Below are 9916 nucleotides of genomic sequence, written 5' to 3'. Positions count from 1 at the left end.
TTGGTAAAAGCTACTCCATAGGTTTAACTGCATATAACCCACAAATTAATATTCTGAGTAGTGATATCCTATGCTCATGGTGGCACATTACCTCTGCCCCATTTAATAAACAGTAGAGAGAAACATGAGTTTCTTAGAAAAGCTGAACTAGAAGGTCTTTGTTGAGTGGTGGGTTGCTTTTCTGATGCTACCAAAACACTCTTCTTTGAATTGCAAGGATAATCTTAGAATCAGTAGAATTTGGAAGGGACCAAGACAACCATCAAGTCCAACTCCATGGTATTGCAGGACACCAATTTACACCATCCCACTCACATGGCTGCCCAGTTTCTTTCTGAATGTCTCTAGTGAGGGAGAGTCCACAACCTCTCTAGGCAACTGGTTCCACTGTTGTATTGCTTTTTCTGATATCTAGCCTGAATCTGGTTTGTTGCAACTTGAGCTGATTATTTCATGTCCTACACTCTGGTATGAGAGAGAACAGATCTTGTCCTTCCTCTTTGTGACAGCCTTTCAGATACTTATACAGTGATATCATATTGTCGTTGTCCCATCCCGTCCCCCCCGCCCAGTCTTCTCAAGCCTGAATATGCCCAGTTCTTCCAAATCCTGGATCACTTTTGTTGCCCTTTTTTAAATAAAGGGCATGTTTTAAAATAAATGGAGTTATTAGATTAGATTAATCTGTTTCACATTCTACACATTTTGAGTTTTTTGAAATACAAATTGGTTCCATCCTGTTTCCGCACATAAAAATTCATACACATTTCTCCTAAAAAATAAAAGTGTTGTCCATAATTTTACCATACATGGGCATCTTTTGTCAGCAACATTCTGCAACATATGCTTTCTTGTAAATAATTTTCTTTACAGTATGCCTTTCCCCCAATGCATACCTTTTTGTACGTAATTTTTGATCAGAGAAAAAAATTTGGAGAAGTGTGATAACTAAGAGTTAATTGCATTCTATTAGTTTGAGAAGCACAAATTAGGTTGGTTCATATCAAAATGTGTACCAAATGAATTTCTCCACCACTCCTAGATAGAAGGCATAGAGACATGATGCTGAAAGTGAAAGTAACATCAGGATTAAAAAGATTTCAGGGAGATGAACAGCTCCAGAGAAAGTTATTTTTAAGGGAATAACAAGGGGCTAAGATCACACTTACTTGGTTGCCTAAGGCAAGCCACAATCTCTGTAGCCACAACACCCCAGTTTTCAGCCTGGTGATAATAGTGAAAACAGGAATTCTAACATCATGTTTTGGGTACCTGCACCCAACAGATCTATTTGGAGCAGACATCTGATTTGCAGTACACTTTCAAAGCAGGTCTTGCCCATTCCAACATAAATCTAGATCAAGTCCAGGAGATGCTTCAGTTTATTTATTATTACATTTAAATGTATAGCCTACCCTTCAAGCTTATCCTTCCAGTGCGGCATCTCTGCACATTGGTAAGGCAATAAGCAACATTAAAGCCACTATAAAAAAAAATTCAAACTAACGCAAAACCCAGCTTCACCCATGGGAAAAAACATGCTGTCCTTTATTAATCACTTCCAAAGGCCTGGATAAAGAAGTGTGGCAGCCATGTGAAAGCTGCCATGGAAAGATCCAGGGACTTAAATGTGGCTTCCAAATCCAGTGGTCCTTGACTATGACAACACCATGTTGTGTAGGATCTTAAGTGAGACCCACTGTGGCCTTCAGGTGCAAAGAAACTTCTGCCCCTTTAATTATCAGCTGCAGCAAGATGAATTTGCTCTATGTTCCAGAAAGTGCTTTCATGAGGATGTCTACATGGTGACTTCAGAAGCACTTAGTGTGCAAGGAACTGAGATCAGATCATTCACAGGTGTCGTGGGCATACCCCACACAAACACACCAAACACAAATGCTTCCATGGCCTGAAGCCTAACCAGACATAATCTGGAGCTGTCTGGAGAAATAGTTCTGGAGCAAATCAATATATATGCAAATATGTGTGCCTGATTATCACTGGGCATGGTGGTGAAAACATAAAGGAATACAGGAAATGCTGTGGTTACAGAAGAAGTTATATAGGGGTGCACTTTTTAAAAACCGAAAGAAGGCTTATTAGCAGTGGCTTACATTCTGCACAGGGCTTGACAATCATGAAGGCACTATACAGAGAAAGCCAAAGAGACTGAAACTTCTCCCCTGAGGACCCTGATGGTTCCAGATCCCTACAAAATTCTCACAGAGGTAAGCTCAATGAAAACCTCTGCAGGTATGGAACTAACCTATAAGCCTTAGCATTTCGGGATGATCTCTCCATCAACAGGCAGAAGAGCAGTGTGTTTCACTATTTTTGAGAAAGCTCTGCTTCAGCCTTTGGAGCGTTATAGCCTGTCCTGAGCTTACCACATAGAATAGGATCTAAAACTAAATAAATGCCTCCTTGTATTCCTTGTAGCATAAAGAGCTGCTTAGGAATTCTTAAAAGTACTTTTGTTCTTGAAAAGAATAACAGGCTTCCAAACAATTTCACCCCACCGGAAAAATATTTTCCCAAGCTATTACCATTCTTAAAAACCAAGTATGCCTAAAGCACCTAAGTAAAAGGAAATAGACAAAACACCCACATCTCTTATATCTAATACAGAAACATTGGAATTTAAATGTAAGATACTGTACTTGTCCACTCGAATCTGCAGCCTGCTGGAAGTGTGTTGCTAGAGAGGTCTCGTCCTGGAAAACTTCATTACACTCCAAACACTTCAGGCTATGCCTGCATAGCTTAGACGAGTCTTCATCCAAAGGCATAGCTGGAGGAACAGGAGTGCTTGCAGGAGCAGAGATGACGGTCCCAGTGACGCTGGATTGTACCTTTGTTACAGTGTGGGTGCCCACGCCAATGGGGCTTTGAAGGATGGATGATGTAACAGAAGTATTGCTGGTGGGAGAAGCTATCATCTGATCGGCTGGAACTGGTTTCAAAATCAAATGGGAGCACTGCATTACTACTCCTTTCTCTTTATGTCCACGAGCGTGGGAGAGTAGACTGCACTTATTATAGAAAACAAGGTTCTTTGTGCAGTGGTTACAAGTGACTTCAATCCGCACACTTCTCCGATCGTAGTGTTGTGTCAGACTCTTTTCAAGTGCAAATGAGTCGCCACACTCCAAACATTTATAACCACGTGTGGGCAAAGTGATGCCCGCATTTGCTGGAGGACTGAGGTTTGGAACGTAAACTGGGACAGGGTTAACACTGCTGAGCACCTTGTTGAAAGCTTCGACTACAGAGCTCTGTAAAGATGACACCACCTGGACACGAGATACTTTTTTTGAAGGCTGTGAAGCCGCTGCAGAAATTATTGCCTGCTTGATCTGTTGCTGAGGTTTGGTGAGCACTTGGCGGAGTTCAGAGGTGGTCTGAGCACTTTGAGGCAGTAGATTAAGGTTGGCAAGATGGACCGTCTTTGGCACAAGTTTTGCACTGGCAAGGCTCGATGCTGGCACCACAACAGTCTGCTGCTGGATAGCATTGGCAGCTTTGATAATTGCACTGCTGGCACTCTGCACCGAAGCAGCAGATATTACTGTGGCTTTCACTGTAGTGTTGTTCGCAAGTTTCAGGTTGATAACCTGGGACCCTGCTGTTTTAACAGCAGATACTGGGAGAAAAGCGGTAGCCACGGGCTTAATAGTGACCTGTTTTGGAGCAAGTTCTGCAGACGCAACAGCGTTGGTGACAACCGTCGACTGAAGAGGTGCCCTGGGGGGAGAAGAAAGGACTGCAGCAGAAGTTGGGGAAGACAGCAGGGATGTCATGGAAGCCACCATGGACGCTGTTTGCTCCGCTTTCCTATTGCTTTCCAAATCCACTTCTGGCAACACTCTTGTAACAGTTCTCTTAATTTCTCCAGAGGATGTCTTGATGGTTTTTATGCGAACTTTTGGAATTGCTGGCGTCAAGCCTGCAGGCGAAGATGGAGACCCTTTGCTGCTGTTTTCACTAGATATACTCCTGGGGCTATCAGGTTGTTTAACAGAGGGCTTTTTAGCACAGTCAATAAGGTTCTGAGATTCAGGTGATTTGTCAGTGGCCCGAGGACTTCCATTTGTATCTTTTGGCAAGGGAGAAGCCTCCCTTGAATTAGATGGTGGGTCTTTACCTGTGTCCGTTGCTGCTTTTTTAGCACTAAGCGCGGCAATGGCAGCGATGCAAGAGGAGAGTTTTGCTGATGACTTTGCTTTAGACTGTGAAATACTCGAAAGGTTTGCATCTCCTTTCTCCGTGCTGATTTTCCCATCAAATACCCTATTTTCAAGTAGTTTTTCAGAATTTTCTTTAAGCAGCTTCTCATCCATTTTTCTTGCTTTAAAAGGTTCATACATCCCTAAGTGTGTTGAGTTGGTTTCTGAGTCTCTTTTAACTACTTTGTTTTTATCAGTGTTTCCTGAACCTGCAACTCCAGGTTTTACCAGATTGTCTCCTCCAAGTACCTTTAACTTTTCATAGTCCTGCTGGGAGACAGATCCTGTTAATACATTTGCTCTGAAGTTTCCACGCATCTCTTCTTTATCCGGGGGATCATCGACCTCAATTTTTTCATCATCATCAAATTCTTCAGCACTTGAGATAGGACTAAACTGGTTGAAGGAAGATTCTTTGAGTGCTGTCTCCGAAACTGAGCCCTCATCCTTAAGAGCTTTGTTTTCCTCCTTATTATAGCCTTCTAGAGCGGAAACAGTCAAGAAGCCATTATGCAAACCGTTGCCTGTGGAATGGTGGCCATCCTTCTCTGCGCCGTCAGAGGAATCAATAGTCCGCACATTTTTCACAATGACACTTACACCAACATCAGATGATGAAGGCGCATGGGAGTCATCATCAGGGTGCACGGTCTGTTTTATGTGGCTTTCATGATCATCATGTCCAGACTCAATAGCAGCTTTAGGATCAACCATATCTGGAATGTCAAATGCAGCAAGCAGGTCATCGAAGTCTGGAGTCTTCATATCTCCCATGGTCACGTTAATTGTTTAGAAGCAAATCTACAAAATGGATAGAATTGTCCTTATCAGTATTGTAATTTTCAACATACAAATAGTAGAAATTGAAACTGAGTAAGTCTGCTTATTTAAACTACTTTTTATAAGACATCAAGTCATTATTAGATAGTTACCAAAACCCCAGGACAATCTCAAGTGACAAGCTTCTGAATTGTTTGTTGTAAACCATCCTGAGATGCTAGTATAGGGATGGATTATAAAAGCTTTAAATAAATAAATACCATACCATACCAAATATTCTTACAATAAGGAAAATGAGAGGTATAAAGTCTCAGCATTTTATGGATTCCTGAAAACATCTTGTTCACAATCTTTAAGTTTAGCTTAACCATATACTATCATGAACGTTACAGCAAAATGCCTTTTGGGTTGTGGGGAGGCGCACTTGGAGTTTTGAGAGTGTTGAAGATGCTGTCACAAATGATACCAGCAGGCCATCCCCAAGACAGCCAAACCCTCCCTTCCCAGGGGTTAATCAGCTGAAACTAAATGAAAGGTCAGTTACCCAAGAATCTAAGTACAAGGCAAAAACCAATGGTGGCAGGTGAGCCATTCTACCTGCTCCCCACTCCTAGAAACATTAAAAGGAAGGCCAGAGCTACAGTCGGGGGGGGGTGTTGCATGGGGGAAAAGATTCTGCCCCATCACAGGTGAGCCATTTTACCTGTTCACACCCCTGGAGGTCTCTTACAGAAGACTGGAGGACAGACACCTGAATTGGTTGTAGTTGTTCAAGTATTGCACTGAAAAGTTACGCTGTTTTATTATACTGCATGCTTGTATTTTAGTGTATTGTATAAACTGTGGTTAACTGCCCAGTGATTGGGTGGTACAGAAATGAAATAAATGAATGAAATGAACAACTGGAGAGAGCTTTGCAGCAGGCCACCCTCCCAGGTAAAAACAACATGTATTTTTTAAAATCAAAAGAAATAATATGCATAAAGAGACAGGGAGCCTGGTGGGTTCCCAGAGAGACGCCTGCAGACACCACACGGGAGACTCCTGCATCTTAACCTGTAATTACTGTGCCAATCCTGTATCGTTCCAGAATCGCACACACTGATAATATGAGGGATTCAGTGTAAGCCCCAGGCAATACGAAGTTACAGCGCTGTAGCCAGGAGGATTTGATACTTACTGGGCAAACTCTTTTGTTTTTCTCTGAAGATGGACAGTCTTGCAAGAGAACTATGTCCTTCCCTATGGACAGGAAGCAAGCAACATTTAATGGCTGTGTGTGCCACATATTTGAAGTTTCTCAGACATAAGACAATTTGTTCTAGAAATAATCCCCAAGAGGGAAATTCTTAATCAGAAACAAGCAAGTAAGTTATGAAGAAAATTCTTAGTTTCCAAATGACATGTTATGCTAATAGTGTAGTATATAACTAACACTTGCCTTTTCTTTTCTTGTGTAAGAACATATAGTCCCAATTCAATTGGGAGCATGCTACTCTGGGAGGGGAGGGTTAAACTTCCCCCAAAATACCCTTTGCACGGCTTATAATTTTTTTAAGGGCCTCTCTTAGAGTGCAAAGGATTGGTGAGACTCAATGGCTGGGTTCAGGTGACACAACAAGCCATGGTGGCTTTTAACCATTGTGTGCTCTGTCCTGTTGTCTGATCCCAGTCATGGTATTTCACACGATGAGTATGGTCTTTAGAAACCATGGAAAGAAACTATGGTTTGTTGGATGCTTTCCCCAAACCACCATGGCTTATCCTCTTGTCTGAACACAGGAACCTGGTTTCTAAGGTCCTGGTATGCCGCTACCAGAGAGTACCTGGAAAGCACATAGACAGGGAGCAACAGTGTCAGGATCAGGACCTGAGTGACCGTGCAAGTGCTCACAGAACCAGGAACACCTTTGCGGGCTCTTGCAGGAAACGCCTGTGGAGCAATTAGGCAGTGCAGCTGGGCACCCTGAAGACCAGCATAAAAGGATTCCCTGCACGGCTGCTCTTTGCCACAGCAATGCAAGTTGTCCTGGTGGCTCCTTGTGCTCTCGCCCTGCATTGCTGTGCCTTGTTCCAGTTCATTCTTGCCTTGTTCCAGTTTGTTTCTGCCTTGCTCTAGCCTGCGCCCTTTTCTACTCCACCCATCTTTTCTCTGAGTAGACCCCGTCTCACTCCAGCCTGCTACAACCCTTGTAGCAACATCCCTCTGGTAAACTGACCCAGGAACTGTGCGCTCGCTCTCCCTCTCGCTCTCTCTCTCTGCATGCAAAATCGGACTGCTCTCCTCCGTGCCTTGACCCAGACCTGCTGACTTGCCCCGAGCCTCTGGCCCATTGTAAGCTCCAGACTCAGCTTGAGCTTGCACCCTGGACCCAGCATTCTGCCCTTCCCTGCTGCCCACAGCGCAGCCTTCATGCACACTTTAGGATTGAATTTGCAGCCCAGTCGCCAATAGGACACATGCCAACAGTGGAAGGACTGAGTAGGGAGGATGGAAACTACAACAACGCAGAAAACACTTGTCCATCAGGTAGATCATAGTAAAAAAAAGCACGTGATGGCAACCATGTATGGTTGGTTGTATTGAGTGAATGTAGCCACTGCCTGCTTCCAGCTTCCCCCACACCCCTTGCTGTGGCACCAGGGTGTCCCACACCCTCCCACCCACTGGGATCATTGAGACTGGCTACGCTAGCGGGAGGCAGAGGTCGCTATTTGTTTTTCGGCGCCAGGCCAAGACCTTTTTATTTAAACGCTATTTTAACTGTTAATGGTTTATTTGTTGATTTTAAATTGACCAGGCTGTTTCCACTATTTTATCTTATGTATTTTATTTATTTGATGAATTTTTTGTATTTCATGCGGGATTTTAATGATTGTAAGCCGCCCTGAGGCTTATGCGATGGGGGTGGCATATAAGCTCTCTAAATAGATAAATAAAAAATAAATAAAAATTTGTACATAATAGCAGTTGGCCTTGATGGTTATAATTAGGTTCACCTGACAGAGGGAGAGAATGAAGAGGCAGAAGGCAGGAAAAGCAGGCAGACAAAAAGAGGAAAAGATGGGCGATGCAGAGAGTCCTGAAGAGGAGGGGCAGGGGCAATGCAGGAGGGAATAACAGTTTTTACATGAGAAATGCCAAAAGCCACTCCAGGAAGCTTTTATTGGAAAGACTCCTACCCTTCTTCCTACATTGCCCCTTTAAACGCAAGCTCCAAAAAGGTCTCAACTGACTTAACTGGAGGCTGGAGGAATCAGCATTTTCTCAAGGAAAAATGCAGGGGAGAAGCATGCAAGACAGACTCAGCAGCCGTGGGCACCGTTTCCTCTTGTCCATTCACCTGCTTGGCACTGATCCCTGCCAAAGGTGAAGGTGGTCAAACTTTCCTAATGAACAAGCTATTCTCTAGTGGTCTTACATCCTGCTTGAGAAGCACCAGTGTTGTAACCAGGCAGTCATTTGTATTAAACCTTTGAGTTAAAAGCGTATTTCTCTGCTGTGTCTCTAACAGAGTCAGTGATCCAGGGCGGTTTTGATGTAGCTTTGCCACAAAACCTTTTCCCACTGCTGGGACATGGGAGCAAGGCGCATGGGCACAGGCGGGGTGGGGGCAGCCCTGCCGTCAAGCTCATGACCAGCCACTGCCACTACGATGAGTTAATCAGCAGACGCATCTCCTGGATCAGGTATTTGGTGCATGGTTACAGAACCAGAAAGTGCTGCTTCAGCTGGTCTTAGGTTCCCTGTGCTTGGCATTGTCAGCATCAGGTTTAATATTTCAGAGATAACTCCAGCGGAGGAGCCAGAGGCCTTTCTGAACACCTGAGAGCGGCAGCGGCTGCGGCTGCAGGGAGGCTCGAAGCTCACGGGGCCTTAATATTGAGTTTTTGTTGAATTGGCTCTGCTCAAACAGTGGTGGAATCACTTAGACTGCAGCAGATCACCGTGCAAAAAGGCTGCTGTTTGGGGAATTTCAAATGTCATGGAAAAAACCTACTGAAGACAAATGAAAGGGTTTGTTTTGTTTCTGGTTCACATCTGTGCGTGGTGGAATAGAGAGAAAGGCCAGCAAATTTTGGTGGTAAAAGCAGCACCACATACATTGGAACAGATTGCAGAGGTGGTTTTCGTCTAACATTTTATTAGTGTAACATGGACATCTACCTAGAACTGGCTTATGCGCCAAAGCCAGACACCTTAGAGTAGCCATTCAACCTATGGAAACATGAAATGGCTGGAAAACCAGAAGAGGGCAAAAACCAAGGGTGAGTCCAGCACTAGCAATGCACACTAACAAAGAGGACCTGGTTCCAAATTCCTGGATAAAACCCAGGGAGCAGTGTTGGCAGGGGATTATCTACAGATCTCCGTAAGAATGAGAAATCTGTCATAACAACCAAGGAACACTCACAGTCATTAGGTCTAAAATGTACTGGACACCCCCGCCCCCCGGAATGAACTTCTGAAGGTCATATCCCTATCTTAGTTGTAATCTGACACAACTCCCATCCTGAAGCAAAGAGAAGCCATCTACTGACCCCACAGTATGTTTCAACTGTAGGGGCAACAGCACTTCCAAGCAGAATGATTCCTTTATAAAATGTGCCCAAGCAGACACCCTGGTGCACAACCCACTGAGTTTCCACCTAAACTATAATGGATATTGCCTGGCCAGGTAGATGGGAAAGTAGATTTATGTATGTACGTATGTATGTTTTTTGCATCCCACCCTTTACAATGTCTCAAGGTGGCAATAACATAAATAGGACACAGTATCACACATAAAATATAAAATCAATACTAAAAACAACACTAACATTTAAAATATTGGGAAAATAAAAAGGGTTTGCGTTAGCTGAGAGATTGTTAGATATATGATGTGGTCAAACATTAGTTAAGGAGAAGA

At 43.6% G+C, this 9916-nt stretch overlaps 1 protein-coding gene across 4 annotated transcripts in view; it reads right to left on the bottom strand.

Moving 5' to 3' along the window:
• ZNF532 (zinc finger protein 532) overlaps window positions 1-9916 on the bottom strand; it is a 63841-nt gene that overhangs the window by 23698 nt on the left and 30227 nt on the right. For 2 of the 4 annotated variants that reach the window (XM_044431312.1, XM_044431313.1), the window contains 2 exons: window positions 6187-6248; window positions 2661-5027 (listed from right to left, as the gene is read on the bottom strand). In XM_044431312.1, coding sequence (XP_044287247.1) covers window positions 2661-5000 — 2340 coding nt within the window. In that variant the 5' untranslated portion in view covers window positions 5001-5027; window positions 6187-6248. The remainder of the gene's footprint in view (window positions 1-2660; window positions 5028-6186; window positions 6249-9916) is intronic. The other 2 variants (XM_044431314.1, XM_044431315.1) reach the window with 1 other exon arrangement.

The sequence above is a fragment of the Varanus komodoensis genome, unplaced genomic scaffold, assembly GCF_004798865.1.
Source record: "Varanus komodoensis strain SLA01 unplaced genomic scaffold, ASM479886v1 scaffold22, whole genome shotgun sequence".
Taxonomy (NCBI): domain Eukaryota; kingdom Metazoa; phylum Chordata; class Lepidosauria; order Squamata; family Varanidae; genus Varanus; species Varanus komodoensis.
This window is presented reverse-complemented; position numbering and strand designations above follow the sequence as displayed.